General features: G+C 39.3%; 1 protein-coding gene across 5 annotated transcripts in view; it reads left to right on the top strand.

The window, feature by feature from the left end:
- Nucleotides 1-20630, top strand: part of LOC112151794 (neuronal PAS domain-containing protein 3) — a 263302-nt gene that overhangs the window by 208618 nt on the left and 34054 nt on the right. For all 5 annotated transcript variants that reach the window (XM_024280899.2, XM_024281058.2, XM_024280981.2 and 2 more), the window contains one exon: nucleotides 5938-6118. In XM_024280899.2, coding sequence (XP_024136667.1) covers nucleotides 5938-6118 — 181 coding nt within the window. The remainder of the gene's footprint in view (nucleotides 1-5937; nucleotides 6119-20630) is intronic.

The raw sequence follows: 20630 nt of genomic DNA, 5'->3' as shown, positions 1-20630 counted from the left end.
AACATTTTCAGTAATGAGACATGATAGTTATTTTGTAGCTTTCTTTTACCTGTTTGGTAAATGTGATCATTTTAAAGACTAGGATGAAGGAGGAAATGAACTATTTTGACCTCAGACTTACTATATATATATGGATACATATATATATATGTGTGTGTGTATATATATATATATATATATATATATGTGCCAACGGGTACTACATGCTCTCATCGAGGCATCTAATTGGCTAGTTTAATTGTTGAATATCTTGCGATAAAGAAAATATACCATGAAAAAAAAATAGATTTAACAAGAAGATGTTAAAAAGAGACACCAGAGGGACTTCCGGTGAACCCATGGAGTAGTCGGCAGCTTTACGAAACCGCTCTCCCAACATAACAATTACTTGTCCCATTTAAACTCGAATATATATTTGATTTTCATTCTCGAACTTTGATTAACGGGATAAGACATATATCAGGCCATAAAAGTGTCTTAAAATGCCGAAAGCCCAGGAGAAAACCGCCGCGGTTGCGAAGGCTAACAAGCTGGATCAAGCTAGCAGCAACACGGAAACGCACATGAATTCCGCGGAGGTAATTACCGCAATAATGGAACTTAAAGCAGACCTCAAGGGGGATAACGAACGTCTGGAACGTAACATTGTTCAACTCGGTCAAGAAATTAACGGTAAATTGGACAATATTGCGTCTGAAGTACAGAATCTGTCACAAAGAATAGACGAAGCGGAGTCGCGTGTGAGTCATGTGGAAAGCTGGGCAGAGGAGGCGACCGCGGCGATCTGTACATGTCTGGAACAGCAGCAGAAACTTCAGCTCAAATTAACCGACCTGGAATCCCGATCACGAAGAAATAACATCCGTGTCTTCGGAGTTGGAGAAGGAGAAGAAGGCGCATCAGTTTCCCAGTTCATGGAAAAGTTTTTTAGGAGTCAACTGTCTCTACCAGAAGACCTGGACCTGAAAATCCAGCGCGCTCACCGCTCCTTGGCAGGCAAACCTGGCCCAGATGCGCCTCCAAGGCCAATTATTGTAAATTTCTTGGAATTTACAATTAAAGAAATGATCTTAAGAGAAGCATGGAAAAAAGGAAAGATGCAGATCGGTTCCAGATTCATTTCCTTTGATCATGATTACTCATCAGATGTTGTCAAAAAGCGCAAAGAGTACAACGCCATCAAGAAAGTCCTCAAAAATAAAGGTATACGCTTCCAAACCCCATTCACAAATATGAGGATCCACTGGGAAAATGGTGTTCGCACATACAGCTCTGCCAGGGATGTTTACAACGAGCTGAAGCGTCGCGGATTCCAGGTTGAGGAACCTGCTCCACCTGAAGACGAGACCAGAGCCCAGGCAAGACTTCGTGAAATGTTGGGCTGGAGGCCTGTTACCAACAGCAACCCCAACATGACCCAGAGAGCAAAGGAAAAGCTGCGAGGGTTCCAACGAGACCCATCAGAGAAGTAAATGGAGCTACAAATGAAGAAAATGTTTCTTCGGCCTGTATCAATCAACCAATGGGAGGAAAAGGTTTCAATGAAAGGTTGGTTGGACAAATAGGATGTTGATGTTTGTTTTTTACAAACACCTTTACTATCCTCACGGGGCCCTCCCAATAAGGGAGGTTTTCCCCTGGACCCACCAACGGGGTCAGAACAGCGGAGGATTTATCTCTACTGGAGTTGGAAGTTCTTCTGTTAAGGTTCTTACTGTTTACATTTTTGTTCATTGTGTGTTCTTTGGGGCTATTGAATACTGTTCTGGAAGGATGAGTAAAAATGCATAATTTGAAAATTGCTTCTTTAAATGTAAATGGTTTAGGCAATCCAGCCAAGAGAAAAAGAGTCCTAGCAAAACTTAAAAAAGATGGGATACAAGTCGCTCTCCTGCAGGAGACACACATGACAAAGCAAGAACATGAAAAATTTAAGAAATTAGGATATGCAAATTCCTTCTACAGTAGTTGTAAAAACAGCAGACAAAGAGGTGTGATCACTCTAATCTCTAACTTGGTACATTTTGAATTGATTTCTGAGGTTGTTGATAGGGAAGGCAGGTATACCATTGTGAAAGGGAGAATTGAAAATGTTGTTGTCACATTCGTTAACATTTATGTCCCACCAGAAAGTGATAAAAAATACTTACCATATTTGTTTGATCTGATAATCTCCTCGAGTGAGGGAATGTTGATTTGCGGTGGAGATTGGAATACAATCTTAAATACTACAATCGACAGTACAAGCAAAAAACGCCAAAAAACATATAGATCTAAAACTCTTAACGTTTTAATTAAAGAAATGGGTATGTTTGAAGTCTGGAGGGCGCTGCATCCTGCTGAAAAAGACTTTACCCATTATTCACTCACACACCATGTCCATTCTAGGATTGACTTTTTCCTGATGAATACAATTGACAGATCTAGAGTAAAGGAGTGCACTATTGGAACATCTGACATCTCAGACCATAATATAATTTACTTGACTATACAACTGTCAAAACAGTTGAAATCCACACTATGGAGATTAAATATAGGCATTTTAAATAACGAAAGGACTATTCAGGAAATTAAAACTGAAATTACTGAATGCATCTCCATCAACAATGATGGGCAAGTTAACCCCACTTTAGTGTGGGACACAGTTAAGGCTGTAATGAGAGGAAGACTAATTTCTAGGACAGCATACATAAAAAGGACCAAAAAAGCAAAATATGACCAATTAGAACAAAAACTCAAATGTCTTGAAAGTCTACAACAACAGAATAATGACAAAAAAGTAACACATGACATCAAAGCGACCAAGAATGAAATAATTAATCTGATGGATGACGAGCTCGAAAAAAAATTAAGATATTCAAAACAAACTTTTTATGAATCTGGCCCAAAAGCAACAAGAATTCTGGCAAAACGCCTTCGTAAACAACAACTGAAACATTCAATCATCAAGATCAAAGATCCCTCTACTAATAGCTTAACTTATGAAAATAAAAAAATTCATACCATTTTTAGAAACTATTATAGAACACTGTATTCAAGCCCACCGGCGATACCAGAAAATGATATTGTAAATTATCTCTCTGCATTGGACTTGCCCTCACTGGAAACAAATCAAAGTGACAGTTTGATTACACCTATCACAAGAGAAGAATTGAATGCAGCTATTGGAAAATTAAAAACAAACAAATGCCCAGGCAGTGATGGCTTTACAAACGAATGGTATAAAATATTTAAGGAAGAGCTAGCCCCAATATTACTGGACTCCTTTAATTGGAGCCTTAACAAAGCTGAGATACCACCATCATGGCGAGAGGCTGTAATATCTGTTCTGCCTAAAGAAGGGAAGAACAAAGAATACTGTGAATCTTATCGGCCAATCTCAATTTTGAATGTCGATTATAAATTATTTACCTCTATAATATCCAAAAGAATGGAGGAGAATTTGCAAGATCTAATACACGAAGACCAAACAGGATTTATTAAAGGACGACAAACACATGATAGCATTAGAAGAACACTACATATTGTTGATCAGGCAAAAAGACAACAACTTAAACTAGCTTTAATCAGCCTTGACGCAGAAAAGGCCTTTGATCGGGTCAGCTGGCCGTTTCTCTACAAAGTACTCGAACGCCTGGGAATTCATAAAAAATTGATTGCATGTATACAGGCACTGTACAGTAATCCAACAGCCAGAGTAAAAATTAACGGCCACCTCACTGACAGCTTTCAATTGTTCAGAGGTACTCGGCAGGGATGTTGTCTCAGTCCCTCTCTTTTTGCAATTTCTATAGAACCCTTAGCCCAAGCCATTAGACAAAATGAGGAGCTTGAAGGAATTATAATAGGAAACACTAATAACAAAATAGCACTTTTTGCAGATGATATCATTACTTATTTACAAAACCCAGATATAACTTTCCCAAAACTCATGGCTACATTGGAAGAATATGGCCAGCTATCTGGATATCACTTAAATATTGCAAAAACTCAAGTTTTGACAATAAACTATTCACCAAGTGATTCAACCAGACGGAACCACAAATTTAAATGGGATACAAAGAAAATAAAATATCTAGGAGTCATAATATCAGAAAATTTGAAAGATTTGGTACAACTAAACTACGACAAACTATTAGACTCGATTCAGGAAGATATAAAACGCTGGACAATACTAAATTTAGATCTCAATGCTAGAATAGAGACTGTAAAAATGAATGTTCTATCAAGATTCCTATATCTCTTTATGTCACTACCTATCGTGGTTCCCAATTCTTATTTTGTTACCTGGGATAAACTAATATCAAGATTTATATGGGGCGGAAAAAAACCGAGGATAAAATATAAAACACTTCAACTCGACAAAGAACATGGAGGTTTAGCCCTTCCCAACCTGAAACAATATTATTATGCAGCTCAGTTGAAATACATAGCTTGCTGGTGCGCTCCAGAAATCAAAGCCCAATGGAAACAGATTGAAATGAATCTGGGAGCGTGTCAACCCCAAAAGAACTTAGGTAACGTAGGTAAGAATGATCTTGATAAGAATAGTTCCATAGTAGAGAACACAATAGAGATCTGGAACAGAGTTATTAAAGAGTTTAAAATGGAAAATGATGTTAAAGTTTTAATCTGGCCTTCCTTCACTGAAAACTTTCCACCAGGTAGAACAGACCCAGCCTTCGCACGGTGGAGAGATAAAGGCTTGACGGCTCTGTGCCTGTTTCTTGAAAGAGATGAAATAAAGTCATTTGAAAAGTTGAAATCTGAATTCAATCTTGAAAACAGGGATCTGTTTAGATATCTGCAACTTCGACATTTTTATAATTCTAATGTAAAACAAGGCATAACACTTAAAGGTAAGGGACTGATAACAATATTCACAGAATCCTATAGACATCTACCAAACAAGACCATTTCTAGACTATATAAGGGGCTACAGAGCCAAAATGATAACTCAGTTTCAGCCAAATCAAAATGGGAAAAAGAATTAAATATTAAACTATCGGAAAGTGATTGGCATGACTTGTGTAAAACACAACAAACGTCAACCAGATCCGGTAGATGGAAAGAATTTGGATGGAAAATAATCCTCAGATTCTTTATAACACCACAGATTGCTACCAAACAGCAGGGGAAACCTAAATATTGCTGGAGACAGTGCGGACATGTAAATGCTAATCACTCCCACATTTTTTGGCTCTGTGACAAACTGAGGATATTCTGGGATAGTGTAATTAAAACAATAGAAGGTATAATGGGCTACATAATACCCAAAGATCCCCAGATCTTTTTACTGGGACTTCTACCCAAAGATGTAATCAAGAAAGAGGACTGTTATCTTTTCAAGGTGCTAACGATTGCTTGTAAAAAAGCTATTACAAGGAACTGGCTTAAACCCGACCCCCCTACAGATGTCCAATGGCTTCAAATTATGGACGAAATTCACCAGATGGAAAAGCTCACCTTCTTTCTACAACTTCAAGGACATTTATTTTCAAGAAGCTGGAGAAAATGGACTGCCTTCAAACTAAGAGAAGCATAATTGATTTCTGCTAACTTTGAGTATATAAATCAAGTTTACTTGCCCCAGGTTCTATTTTTTTAATTTTTTATTTTTTATTTTTTTGACAGTGGTTTGCATCCATGTGTGTATGTTCTGTTTGTTAAAAAATGAAAATAAATAAAAAGTATCAAAAAAAAAAAAAAAGAGACACCAGAGTAAGAACGGTTATTCTGATAAATGGAATGAGTGATCGCTGTTTATTTCTGCATAGAAGTCTATGGGAGTTTGGCTTTTTGGGACTAGCTGGTCATTCCTAACTGCAACGCGAGGGGGGAGTGGTTGATCAGTCCAGTTCTCTCCATGTACGGTTCGTACCGACTCCTCATCGACCTTTGACCTCCTAAGCAACAATCTTCACGATGTTTCCACAGGTGGAGCTGACTGGGAGCAGTGTTTTCGACTACATCCACCCGGGAGACCACGTGGAGATGGCGGAACAGCTTGGGATGAAGCTTCCTCCAGGACGAGGAATGAGTCTGTCCCAAGCAGCCATCAACGAGGACGGGGCCTCCTCTGCCTCTTCTTCATCGCACTCGGAAACACCTGAACCAGGTAACGTTTGTGGTTGGAATTCTTTAAAAGACTACTGAAAACGACCAAACTTTCCGTCGATTAGGGCTGCCACGATTAGTCACTTATCGACAACTAATCGACTATTAAAGTAATCGATGACTAATTTAATAGTCGGTTAGTCGTTACTTTATATTATATTAAGTCAGAGTGTAGTAAAGTTGAAAGTTATAATGGCATTCTGTTAGGTTTTTGGAGTATTTGAGGATTTATTAAGGTTTTTAGGCTATTTTGGGGTTTAGCTAATATTTCAGCTACGTGCTAGCTATTTTGGCTAATTTAGGCTTTTTTCAGTTTTTTAGGCTGTTTTGGAGTTTAGCTAATATTTCAGCTACATGCTATTAAATAATAATAATAAAATAATTGTTTTATTTACTACTTCGGATGTTCAAATGTAGCATTTACCCTTAGTGTGCTGAGGAGTACGGAAACCAGAACTAGAACTAGTCCATACATCTGAGTGTCTCCTTCTCTGGGTTTTCAGGTCCCTCATTGTCGAATCTTGATACAGTCTTGTTGTTGGTGTTCTGCAGTAATCAGCATTCCCTTCTGCTGTTTTGATTTCATCTTTTGAATGAACCTGCTTCCCTCCATGCTAAACTGTTGAGAAGTGGAAGTCCTCTCTGGGCCTGTTTGTCTTCTCTCATCCACTCTTTCATCCATCACTCCCTCCATCCTCTGCAGCACGGCTTGCTCAAGACTTTTTACCTTCCAAAAGCTTTTCATGGTGCAGTCTGTCTCTCAGGCTGATGATAATTTAAGTATTAGGGGAAAATCCATTTATAAATTAAACAAAATGACTTGATATCCATCAAGTCCCTTAGTTCATCAGCCTGTTCAAACAAGGAGTTGTAGATTGGCTTTGCAGCAGCCGGGGTCTTGGGAGACGGCACAGTAATTAGATCTTCCGCAGATTTATTCTGGGCTGATTGGTGCTGGTGATTGTGTGAGCGTGTCTGTTAAGGGAGGACTTTAAATTAATTGGAGTTTGTTGGAGTTCTTTTGTTCTTTTTTCTTTGGTTTTATGCCCATCTCAAACAGCGCCCCTCAAACCGGAGGCGAGAATATGAGAGGACGCCATCAGTGCAGATTATTTTAAAAGGATGGATGCCCCGTTCACAGTTATGGACAAATCATCCAGGAAAATAGAAATATGTAAAGGACGTGAATGTGTGAATGTTTTTTCTTATTTAATTTGTATTAAGAGATGGAGGGACATCTTTGATGGACATGTTTGACTCTAGTGTGTCGGTAGATAATTTAAGAGAATGGGACCCTAAAGGAGGAATTGTGTTAGTCAAGGAAAACTTGGGATGACTGCTGATATCTAATGTTTAATTTATATGTATGCTTATATAAATTAATCCTGAGTAAAAAGGGGCTTTTCCAGGTGTAGCTCACCTCTTAGATCAGTGTTCCTCATTCCAGGTCCTCGAGAGCTACCACCCTGCCTACTTTCCAGATCTGCAAGCCCTGCTAGCTGCTGATTAGTTCAGTCAGATGTCTTCACAGAGTGGCGGCTCTCGAGGACCTGGAATGAGGAAGACTATCTTAGATAAATAAAAATTCTATCGGAGTTGAGCAGTTTGATTGTGTAGAAACAGTTAATCCAAGTTTTTTTCTTTCAATCTGATTCTGACGGATCGATAAAAGTGTCAATCATCCGATTTGACCAACGGTTTTCATAGAAACCCTTTTAAGTTTTTACTTTTAAGCTAGCTCATGTCTTTCCTTGTTGAATATGATGCCAAACAGGAAGTTCCAAGTGTTGTAGTTCTTCTAAAGGGTAACCAAACTCTAAATCAAGTTTTGTTGGCTGTTTATAAATGGGGCTTTAATAGTGCTTTCTGCTGGTTGTTGCCAAATTTTTGATCATTTAAAAAAGTTCCCAGGCCAGCCGAGAAACATAGTCTCTCCAGCGTGTCCTGGGTCTTCCCCGGGGCCTCCGCCCAGTGGGACATGCCCGGAACACCTCTCCAGGGAGGCGTCCAGGAGGCAACCGGATCAGATGCCCAAGCCACCTCAACTGGCTCCTCTCGATGCGGAGGAGAAGCGGCTCTACTCCGAGCTCTCTCCGGGTGACCGAGCTCCTCACCCTATCTCTAAGGGAGCGCCCAGCCACCCTCCGGAGAAAACTCATTTCAGCCGCTTGTAGTCGGTTGATGATGATTGATGTCGTGGTATATTAACATTTTATTATCTCTAAAAACTAAGCTGTAAACAGTGCAAGAACTGAGTCTTCTAGTGTTACAGCTACATAAAGCTAACTTAGCTGTCAATCATAGATCCAAGCCACACCTCCACCGTTCAGTGTGGCCCCACTAGCTCCGCCTCCTTTTTTGGATTTTTCAAATCTGCGCTGGTTAATGGAGTCAGCCCCCAACTGCCTGTTTGGTTACCCTTTAAAAAACACAGGTGGCAGAAGAGATTTTCCATGACTCCCAAAACAAAATTAGATTCTAAACCAAAAATAAACAAATTTATGGTTTCATTCTAAGTAAAATTTGGATGTAAGTTGTTTTATTTTCTATTGCTTTTTTTAATTGGCAGACAGGTGGGTGTACCCAACAGAGCTTCATACTTTACTCTGTGTACTACTAAAATGTGATATTCCAGTGTCGTCCCTCTTCGCGTTGCAGTTTTTTGGCTTTCTTTTGCCATTGCAGAATCATATTGGTCACATGATCCCCTGATTCTACATGTATGTGGTTTAATGGGACAATGCGGTCTTAGTGACATACTAAAGACTACAGAATTGTGAGAGGTGTGAGGGGCTGTAAGCTAGCAGGAGAGCATGTAAACAGATGGATGCCTGGAAGTGGGAGCGGGGTTTATTCCGTGTCAACAGTCCTGCCCACAACTCACAGGCATATTTCTAATGAACTCATGCCGCTCTGCAGAAACTATACATTTTTTAAATTTTGGCTAAAAACTGCATCAACATAAAAGACCATTGGGAACGCTTTACAATAGGTCGACATATAGTTGGAGTGGGAGTTTAAGAAAACACCAGCGTGCTGCTTCAGGCTAAGCTCACGTCAACAGTAAAGTTTGTCCCTAATAGAGCAGCTCATTACAGGTTCCCCCATCATAGATCAGAATTAGCTTTGTAAAAACACCTTAATTTCTCCAGGATCAACAGTAATTCAGGCCTGAAGGAGAACGCCATACGCTCCTCGTTATTAGCTTCTTGCAGTCTAATTGTCCGCAGCGTCACCTTATTTCAACATCACAAGTCTCAAGTATTATTGCTAATTACACTATTAGCACAATGGAGGGGAATAATTCATCATAATCACTCACATTTATCACAATCATCCAAGTTTACAGTCACCTCTGTTTAATTTTCACTGGTGAACTGAAAATAAAACCAACTATTTTCCAGGAGTTCTGTGGTGGAGTGTGAATCTGAAGTGTGACAATCTGCAGGTCTGAGAGTGCACATGAACACACACTCACCTGGACTCAGGTGAGAACAACTCTCAACATTATTTCATGATGAGACGAGTCTTCTCTTTTCTTGAAGAACAAGCTGAACGGCTGCTGTCAGATTTGTCCTTGCTGGGATCACATTGGTGTCACATGACTGGTTGGGTCCAAAACCTTCACTACTCACTACTTTGTGTACTATATAGTGCATTCGCTATTTTGTAGGGCTGTTCAAATGTACAATTCTAAAACCAAGTGCCCAAGATATTTCCCAGAAGTCTCCATGAAAAACTAGTGGGCATCGATGCTCACTAGATTGCCGAATATAGACCACAATCCTTTGCCTTTGAAGAACTTTTCATGTCTATCCATGTCCCCACCTAAGCCAATTGGGCGAACACAGGTGGGGCTAACATTGGAACTCACTAACAAACCCACCTGGGGGCTACCAGTTCAGCCCAAAGGTAAACCATATGGGGCCCGCATTGAAACGTTCGTGGGTTCGAGCTAACGCTAGCAGACTAGCGATTATTGGTGACGTCATCAAATGAAAGCGAGGCCTGAAATATAAGACACTATTTTTTCATAACTCTCCCTTTGTAGGGCTAAATGAAGGAGAAGGAGAAGGGAAGAATTCGGATTGGGCCTTAATCTTTCTCCATGACCTCCCCTAACTTCTCCCAGGACCGCCTCCACACTAGCAGATTAGACTGCGACTGTGATCGATTAAAAAAAAAAAGGTTTTTAATGTATTCTTTTGAAAAGCATTCAAAGTTTTCATCTTCAAAAGAATGGATTCATAAAAAGTATTTGTAGAACGTTCAAATTTCTCGTGTTTTTACTCGGTGACGTCATATGAGCATGTTGTCCGAATTACTTTTAAAATCCAGGGCACTAGATAGTCCTGCACTATGTAGTTTTTTAGTATATAGAGAGTATGATGGGCATTCAGATATAACCTCTGATTGTGCCTTTTTAACACAAACTTCATATCTCAGTCTCTGAATAAAAAACAGTCACCATTAACTAATCTGACTGAATAATCTGGTAATCTGGTTTATTTTTACCTAAAAGTACCGAAACTATTGATAAATCCACTTCCAGTCGTGACAGACTTTTTTCACTTCATCCTTTCAGAAAAGTGGTTTAAGACAGAACATTTCTGGTTACAGACTGTTGTTTTACTTCATTTGACACCCAGAGAAGTTTAAGATGAAGAACACAATAATCGAAGTAGAGCACAACATATTTGGACAAAAAGCCATCTTTTCTAGGCTGTATCTGTCCCTGGTGACCCGTCCACGGTGACCCCCGACAAAAGAGTCAATCTTATCTTTTAATTCTCTAGGAGTTAACAAAATGTTGATGAAAATATCACAATAACAGCATTAACTCATGTTAAATTATTGATATGGTTTAAAACCACATTTGAAAATGCAGTTTCTAAGAGAACTAAATTCCATAACTTCTACTTTTATTTTGAAAACCTTTCTTTTCATGGATTTAATTTTCTTTTCTAAACTCATAGCTTTCTCCCTTTGCGATTTTTAATCAGATCAGCAGTTTGACGTGTGAAGTGTGCTCAGCGTAGTGCACTGCTGCCTCACAGGCTGTGGTTCCAGTCCCAGCTTTCTGCATGGAGTTAGCGTGTTCTCCCGGTGCATGCGTGGGTTCCCTCCAGCCTGGACTCCTCTGTATTGTCAGGAGGCAGCAGCGATGGGCGTTTGCTGCGCTCGCTGTGATAGATGAGCCCGCCATGTTGAAGTGTTGCTGAGCGGAATGGAAAAAGGAAGGAGGCTGAGCCGGTGAGTCCAGCTAGAACGGCTAATGGAAGTGCGTCTTTATTGGTGCGCTTGTCCCACATGCTTTATGATGGGAAAAATAAGAGAGCTGGTCCACATTCCCTTTTCTCTCCTTAAAGCCCGAAAGTGTCGCATAAAAGCTAAGTGAAGATGAAAAACCGTTCACAAAACCGAACTGCTAAAAGGATTCCAATCTGCAGAGGGGAAAGAAAATGAATATGAAAACAAGAGTTACTCCTTTAAATCCTGGAAATGAAAAGGTTTTTCCAATTTTGGGAAAGTGTGTGCCAGTTTTCCCTTTAGGAATTGCATGTCCAAAAGCGTTTTCATGTAGCAATATTATTTTTCCGAATCAATAAAAAACTAGAATGGCCATTTCTCCTGCTGTGCTGTTTTTATGTCACTGCAAGAGTCATATGTGTGAAGATCACTCCACCTGTTTGACAGAAATAGTGACATGGGGGGGGGCAACATTAATGAATCACCAAAGGTCTCACATGTTGAACTTGTCGTGATAATTATTCTGGACTTCCGGTTCCGGAGCGACGCTTCAGTGGTCAAAAAATGTGCAGCCTGCCTTTAAAGAATGTGCACCAACTTTTTCTTTGTAAATGTTCATTGAATAGTCTAAAGCTGCTGTTTTGTCTGGACCACCTGTGTCCCCCGTAAAGGTTTGACCATTTCTCAGACAGCTTGTGGAAACACCCGTTGTGACTAAACTTCAGGGAACTGTTTGTTGTCACCAACTAACCAGTAGAACCTGTTTCTGGACTGTACAGGGAAGTCTGAGATAAATAGTCCAATAGTTCAATTTAAACAAAACAAAGTTTATGTTGTTCACTAACAAAAAACTCTCAAATATTAAATTAATGTGGAATGTGTTATATAAATAATTAATTTAAATTTTGGGGATTATGAATGAAGATTTAAAGTGAAAGCAAGATATTGCCTATATAAAAAAAAATGGAAAAATCTTGAAATTTTCAACAAAGTGAAATATTTGTTAAATTACCAAGCAAAGCATATTTTTTATTTCTCTTTGATTTAAACATATTTTTTTGTATTGTCTGGAAGTCTGGATTAATTCTTCTGATTTAAACCTAGAGCCTTTAACAGTTTTGTAAAAAAAAAAAAAAAGAAAACAAAAAAAAAAAACAGATAAGGCATAAGACTCTAAAATGAGTCGAGTATTGAAATGTACTTTTCAGACACTGCTGGCAATGTATAAGGCCAAACATTTTATGTTTCAATGCGGTTTACAAAATATTTTTGCTATAAATGAACTAAATAGTAGAAAACATTGCAACTTTATAGCACCCAAAGTAAAAACTACATTTAAAACCCTTCCACTCTCTTTGGGTCCAGATGACTCCAACCACATATTGATGTGTGATTCCCTCCATGACAAATGTGGACAGGATTTTATGCCAATGATCTAATAAATTATATTCAAGTATTGCTTGCTTTAAGATTAAATGTAAACACATGATGTATATATAGTGGTATGTTCCAGTATAAATTTTTGCTACTATTATTATGGATTTGTATTATTATTTTGTTTTGTTTTTATTAAGCCTACTTAAATCATATATTTATATTATTTGAAATAAGCAGACCAGACAGGTCTCGGTCTGCTTAAGTTCAGACCAGAGTTTGCATGAGCGTGTCCACACCTGTGCGCTCGATCCAGACTAACATGGGAACTCTATTGAAGGTGGAAATGCAGCTTTTGTCTTGAACCTGTTGAAAGAAATCTAAACATCAACATCTTCGGATTTTGCATCGATGGAAAGAACCTCAGTCTGCCTGAATTGAATCTGTTTCCATTAATGGAAAGCAATAAAAGTATTGAAGACAAATGAAAAACTTTTCTGAAAGAGATTATAACTGAAACAGAATGATCAAACTTCTATTAAACTACCCCCCCCAACCCCTACTACCCTCAATGCAATCTTCAGAGTACACAAAAGCCACTCATGGTTCATTAATATCAGAGCTTTCCAATTAGGCGTTCCTATCAAGGACAGGGCTGTTTACAGTAGACAATGGCTGCTGTTCAGATAAGGACAGCGGAGGACGAAGAACGGCCTCTCTCTGTCTGTCTGTCACAGCCGCGATAACACAGCAACTCTTTAAAGGTCCAAGAAGAGCGTTTCATCTGAGCAGAGGGTGGACGTCTGAGTGTGTTTGAACAGTTGAATGTTAGTAACCTGTTAGGACACTTTCTGGAAGAATCACTAAGACATTGTTTCTGACATTCAGCCAAACCTGAAGCAGCAAAAGGCAACTTCAGCTTCTCATCTCTGCCATTTTGCTTTCAGCTGAAAACCAGTGAGAGCTGGAGGTCAGAAAGCACCTCCAGGTGGGAGTCTTTGTGTATCGAAGTATTCCCAAGTTAGAGAAGGGTGGAGCATGAGATCCACCAATGGATCTACCCAGCGTCTGTAATAATGCAGTCTTTGGCTGTTGTGGAGATGGTGGTGGACATGCTGTAAAACAGTGATCCCAACCGGTGCGAACCGGTACCAGTCCGTGGGACATTTGGTACCAGGCCGAAGAGGAAAAAACAAAACTTTTCCTGTTTTATTTGTAATTATATTCCATTCAATTCAATTCAATTTTATTTATATAGCCCAAAATCACAAAAGAATTTGCCTCATTGGGCTTCAAAATATGAACAATAGTTAAAGACTAAACAGACTACATAAACTGGTTATCCCTGACCTTAGACCCTCCCTCCCGGTAAGGAAAAACTCCTAAAAAAACCTGAGTGAGGAAAAAAGAAGAAACCTTAGGGATTCCCACATGAGGGAGAGATCCTATCCCAGGACGGACAGGCGATACCAGAACATATATCCTGAAGGAAGTTTTATTTTGAAAAACAACTGGGTTCTCTTCACCATATCTCACTCGTTTTTGAAGGTCAAATATCCACCCGTTAATTTAAATCCAAAGCTAGCAAAGTTAACAGAAACAAACATATCTGGAAATTTTCTTTTGGCAGAAAAAAGCCAGTGAGGAAACAGAAGAAGAACCATTACTTGTGTCCATTTACATGGGCACAAGTAATCAGAATAAACCCCTGATCAGAATAAAAACGCCATTCGGAATACTGTGACCCAATCAGACTCATTCGGATCCAAATTTCCTTCCGATCAAGATAGGTGGGTTATACTGATTGTTGTAGTGCATATAAACAATCCATTCCGATCTTGTGTCATTACTGCGCTGGATTCTACATCATGCATAGAGGCTATGGCGCTCCATAGACGTCTCTGGAGCGCGAACAGGACCGATCGGCTGCTCTCCGCAAGCGAACGGTTTCTATGAGCAGATCAGCAGGATTCATATCTTTCATGTCCGTGAGTCCAGGCTTGTTATGGTGTGAGCTTCGGACCGCAGTCCTTACAACTGGTCTGCGCAAGTGAGATGCTGAATTCGGGAAAACCGTGTCTCCCCGGAGAACTGTGTCTGTCTGAACGACCTCAGGAGGGTATGAATGCGGAAAAGCTGCTTTGCACACCCAACAGTCCTGAGAAACTATGCAAAAATCCTGTGAATTCATGTTTCCAATCATATCCAGACAAAATTCCCACATATTTGCATGCAGCCAAGATACAGCACCTTGCTGCACGGATTTAGAAAATTATGAGCAAACATTCACTTAAAAATATTATTAATAATAATGAAGGAACTCAGAGAGTATCATCTCACTCTATGCAGCATCTTATATTGTTCACAATGAAACTCGTTATTTCCGACATTTTAGACAGTTCTGCGCATGTCAAAAACGTGTTGCCCATGAAAACATTTGCTACAATCAGATAACGTTTTTCAGGCCCGTGTGGACGGTTCTATTCTAATCCGATCTTTGATCCGATCGAGGACATTTTGCACAAGCAAAAAATAAAAGAAATCCGCATTTAACAAGTAAAAACCAGCAATCTGTCCTCCAAATCTGGATTTACTGTTACAGTTGCTCCCACAGACCATAATAATAGTAACGCAGAACATTCAGCAACCACCTGTCTAATGTTATGAGGATGCTGCTAATAAAGTTGCTCAAACATCTGGTTCACGTTTATTATTATATTTAGAAGCTACTTTTTTGAGTGTGTTTATCCATCTGATGAGGCTGAAGTCGACGTCTAATTTTTTTAGCTTCAACTTTGATTGATGTGAGTTAAGAGAAAATCTATATCTGTGAGGATTGAGTGCTTTAGTGTGGCTTTTGGTCATGTTTTTTGTTGTTGTCCCTCTTGTCAGTCACACCAAGTTTAGGTTGTCAATCATCCACAGCTGTCGCCATTTGTGTTGATGGTCCTCAGTCTATTTAAGTGTCTGGTTTTCATTGTTTTTCTCTATGTTTTTTGGGATGTTTAAGTTCATTTATAATATATATGTTTAAGTTTCTGCCAGTAAGCCTGGTCTTCTGCATAGTGGGATTTACACCATCGTATCATATTTGAATCATATCTACATGAAAATTTAGTGTACAAATAAAGCTAAAAGCAGATACAGATACTTTACAGAGGATGAAGGTAAACTTAATCCTGAAAACTCAAGAGAAATCTAAGACTAAAAAAAAAAAAAGTTGGACTTTAACCTTGTTTAGGTCAGTCTGTGAAAATCTTGCCTGGTATTAAACTGGGTGCTTGCCTAACCCCTGTGCTATCCTGGGTATGTTGACTTTGGGAGTGCGGGTCATCTGGTCATTTTTTCAATGATTTTAGATTTTTACTGGTGTTCTTGGCAGACATGAAATCCTGTCCACCCACACGTCATGGGATGGATAACACGTCAATGTAAGGCTTGGGTCATCTGGACCCCATGAGATATGGTGAGGGTTAAAAAAGGTTGGAGACTATGGTTGGGTTGATAAATTAGATTAATTGAGTTGAATCAATCTAAGCTTAATAGATTGATAACCAATCCATAAAAATATAAATGAATTTAGCACTTAACGCTAAAGCCTGCTAGCTTAATGCTAACGTTTACTGAAATTTCACATAGGACAGCTAATGCTAACGCTCAGTCGACCTAAACATACATTGTTTGCTAAATAAACATATTTATAAACTCACAGAAATGAATTTTGGTAAATGGCGTATACTTGTATAGCGCTTTCTACCCTCCTTTGAGTGCCCAAAGCGCTCCACAGTCACAGACCCATTCACCCATTCACACACACATTCACACACTGATGGTGGCTCCACTGCTGAACACTGGCACCAACCTCCCACCAGAGGCAATTCAGGGTTCAGTGTCTTGCAGAAGGACACTTCGACACATAGCAATCTTCCAATCAGGAGTTGACCCCCTTACCACTGCACCACGGCTGCTCCATTTTCCAAACTCTTTTAAATAAACTTTTTTAAAGTAACTATTTACGGTCTAAAACAGTTTTGTGTGTGTGTATTTTTTGCTTATTCCTCTTGAATAAAGTGTACTGCTCTAGCGTGAGCTCCATCTAGTGGCTAAACTGAAACATCTTCCAGGAGAGGCAGAACAATGTTTACTATGTTTATGATCCAAACATTTGGTTGGCGCTTCTTATTTTGAGAATCCATGTAACACTGTTATTAAAAATCTCATTATTTCACTGATACATTTTATAGTATTTGAACTGTATCAGATTAATATAAATATCTTAAAAAATATATAGATGATGATTGTATTTCTAAACAAATATGTCTAAATGTGTAAACTCAAAATTGAATTTAATTGAATTGAATTAACTGAATAATAAAAATTGGAATCAAATCGGTCCAGGCTCAGGTGAATCAAATTGAATCGTTTCTGGAAATGATTATAGACCGGAGAACGCTGCTGTAATTCACCAGTCCATCGGTGTTGCTCCACCTTTCGCCAACAGCTGTGGGTTCTACACAAACACTTAGGATCACTTGGATGTCAGACGGTCTTTCTAAAGGGATGTAACAGACCCCAATCCCTCCACCAAGTTTGTGTGATGCTGATGCTGCACGCGAAAAACATGAACTTCAATTAAAAGTGAGAAACGGTCTTCTTCACCTCCCTTCCTGTTTTAATCCACGCATCCACTCTGTCCCTCTTTCCCTCCCTTCCTTTGTCCAGCAATCAAACTTTAAAACCAAAAGTGAGCTGCCGGTAATCTGCAGCAGAAAGTCCCTCCCTCTTTCTGTGGAGAGAAATTAGTATCACCCCCATTTATGCATGTGTAATTCCTGATTTGTGTGTACTTTAGGATATGTGAATGCGTATTCTTAATTTATGTGTCAGTAATTCTTGATTTGTAACTCATATAATACATTATGAGCATAAGCACGAAAAAGTTTAAATAAAAAAAAATACCAAAATTCAATTTACACATGCACAAATGAAAATTACAACAGAATTAAATCACCTCTTACACACACACAAAACCTCAGTTTTTTTGTAACTTTAATTTGTGCATGTGTAAATTGTATTTTTTATATATATATATATATATATATAATTATTGTACAAATGCACAAAACGTATTAATGAGTTACAAATCAAGAATTACGCACATACAAATCCAAAGTTATGCACAAATTAGGGCTGTAACGAGTATCCAGGTGCTCAGGTATTCACGATTTGCCCCTGAAAATTCAAGTACGAATATTCGCGACGTCCAAGATCGCTGATTTGCGATCTTTATAAATGTAATAGAGTGTAGGAAAATATTATCTGGGGACTATATATTTTTGCTCTGAAATACAGATTAATGTAGCATTTTAAGTTTACGAACTAAAACAAGGCCGAAAGAGCAGCGAGACTATCACCTGAAGTAAACATCTTCGTGACGGTGAGGCTTCCGGTTTTCAAAGTAAGGCTATCAAGAGCTTTTTCCCGTTCAGAAACTGAGACTGAAGTTTCGTTCACTGACAACTTGTGAAAACATTACTTTGCTTTAACACTGGAGCTAAAACTTTCTTTTGGTTATGGTAACTCTTCAACAGTTGACGCAATTAACGCAACTCTAGCTTTCATACGGGCTCTGCACCAATATATATCACTTTGAACGTAAAATGTTGAAGTACTTTGAGGAAAGAAAACTTTGGAGAACATTTTCAGGTTTTGTTGTTAAATGATCAAAAACAAGAAGGAATTTCTATGTTGTTTATATTACTCCTGAACTTATACAGTAAGTTGACAAAAACTAAAATAAAATAAAATGACAGACAACATTTCTTTCTATCTTAATCTTTGTGGGTTTTTTATCAGTTTTGTTGATTCTGATCTCCTGTTTTTCATAAAGGTGGAAATGATGGTGATTTAATACAAATATTTAAATTTTCATGCATCCAGTAAAAAGACAAACACAGAAACAAACATTATATTAAAAAGTAAGAATCGTGGTTCGATTCATGAATCGTTGAACTTGATTCGTGAATCGAATCAGATCGCCACCTAAGCAACAATCCACAGCCGCAGCATAATTTACCCAAGCACAAATCAAGAATCCGCACGCACAAATCAAGAATCCGCACGCACAAATCAAGAATCCGCATGCACAAATCAAGAATATGCACGCACAAATCAAGAATATGCACGCACAAATGAAGAATATGCACGCACAAATCAAGAATCCGCACGCACAAATCAAGAATCCGCACGCACAAATCAAGAATATGCACGCACAAATCAAGAATCCGCACGCACAAATCAAGAATATGCACGCACAAATCAAGAATATGCACGCACAAATCAAGAATCCGCACGCACAAATCAAGAATATGCACGCACAAATCAAGAATATGCACGCACAAATCAAGAATCCGCACGCACAAATCAAGAATATGCACGCACAAATCAAGAATCCGCACGCACAAATCAAGAATCCGCACGCACAAATCAAGAATGCGCACGCACAAATGAAGAATCCGCACGCACAAATCAAGAATGCGCACGCACAAATCAAGAATGCGCATGCACAAATCAAGAATCCGCACGCACAAATCAAGAATGCGCACGCACAAATGAAGAATCCGCACGCACAAATGAAGAATCCGCACGCACAAATCAAGAATGCGCATGCACAAATGAAGAATCCGCACGCACAAATCGGAGTGAGTTTATTCTCTCTCCATACTTCTCCTCCCTGTTCTCCAGTATCAGTGTGAGCGTGTGACTGCAAACACCTTTAACTAATTTCTTCTGTCAGTTTCCCCAGACCAGAACCGACAGGGACGGGGCCAAACATCCATAAAAATGTGCCAACATTTTCCTCACCATTTAAAAGCTTTTACATTTCAAAAGCAATCCTCCATCTCTGGGAGAAGGAGGGGGAGTAAAAAGGACCAGCAGCCGGGGGGGATTGACGAGTGAAGGTTGGGGAGGAAAAGAGGAGAAAAGAGACTATTAGAGTGCTCCTTTATTTGAACTTCTCATCCTGATAAGGCCATCAGAGGAAGTCTTTCTTTTCATCACTTGAGTAAAGAAGGAAAGAGATTAAAGGAGCGGGAACAAAAAGATAAGGGGGAGTGAGCAGAGAACGACAAGGATTTTAGGGAAGACCTTTGAGGGAATTATCATCTTGAACATAAAGAGGCTGTGCTTTGACGCATCTATGAACAAGTTTTCAGTTTTCAGTGTGGGAGCTTTTGTCACTCACTTTGAAATGGAAGGAAAGGTTTGTTGCTCCACCCCAAAGGTCTAAGTTCTTCTGTCTTGAAATGTATCTGTATCTGTTCTTTAAGTATTACTGCATGGAGTTTGGTCATTTAAAATCCTACTCAGAGACCCACCCAGCCACAGCTACAATCATGTATCCCAAAGTGACACAGCGCGGCGACCTAAAAGCAAGTTTTCCAGCAAATCAGCAAGTGGTGACACGGTAGCATTTGTGATCAGGAGGTGGTTGTCATATTTTTACACGCCACGCGATGGCTGTTAAGGTTTGAAGAAAAAGCTTAAATTTTACAGTGACCGAACAATTTTTCTCTAAAAGTTAGTGGCCGCACAGGCATTTTTTGAGGTCTTGCGGTGGCAGTCCAGCGACAGCTGGGTGGCTACATGGAGGTGGCCACCAGAATTTCTGCTTGGCTGCAGCTCTGATTGGACAGTGCGTAAATGTCTCCCAATAGCAGCTGTCTATATCAGTTGCCAATGGTCGGAAGCTGCCCGTGATTATATAAAAAGCCAGCCGTTCTGCACACCTGAGAGCAGCTTCTACATTCATGACCTTGCCAACAATTTTTTAAAAGTCGGGCACTTGCATGCCATCAGTGAGGAAGTAAGGAGCTAGTATTTGCACC

This window comes from Oryzias melastigma, linkage group LG22 (assembly GCF_002922805.2).
Source record: "Oryzias melastigma strain HK-1 linkage group LG22, ASM292280v2, whole genome shotgun sequence".
In the NCBI taxonomy this organism is placed as follows: domain Eukaryota; kingdom Metazoa; phylum Chordata; class Actinopteri; order Beloniformes; family Adrianichthyidae; genus Oryzias; species Oryzias melastigma.
This window is presented reverse-complemented; position numbering and strand designations above follow the sequence as displayed.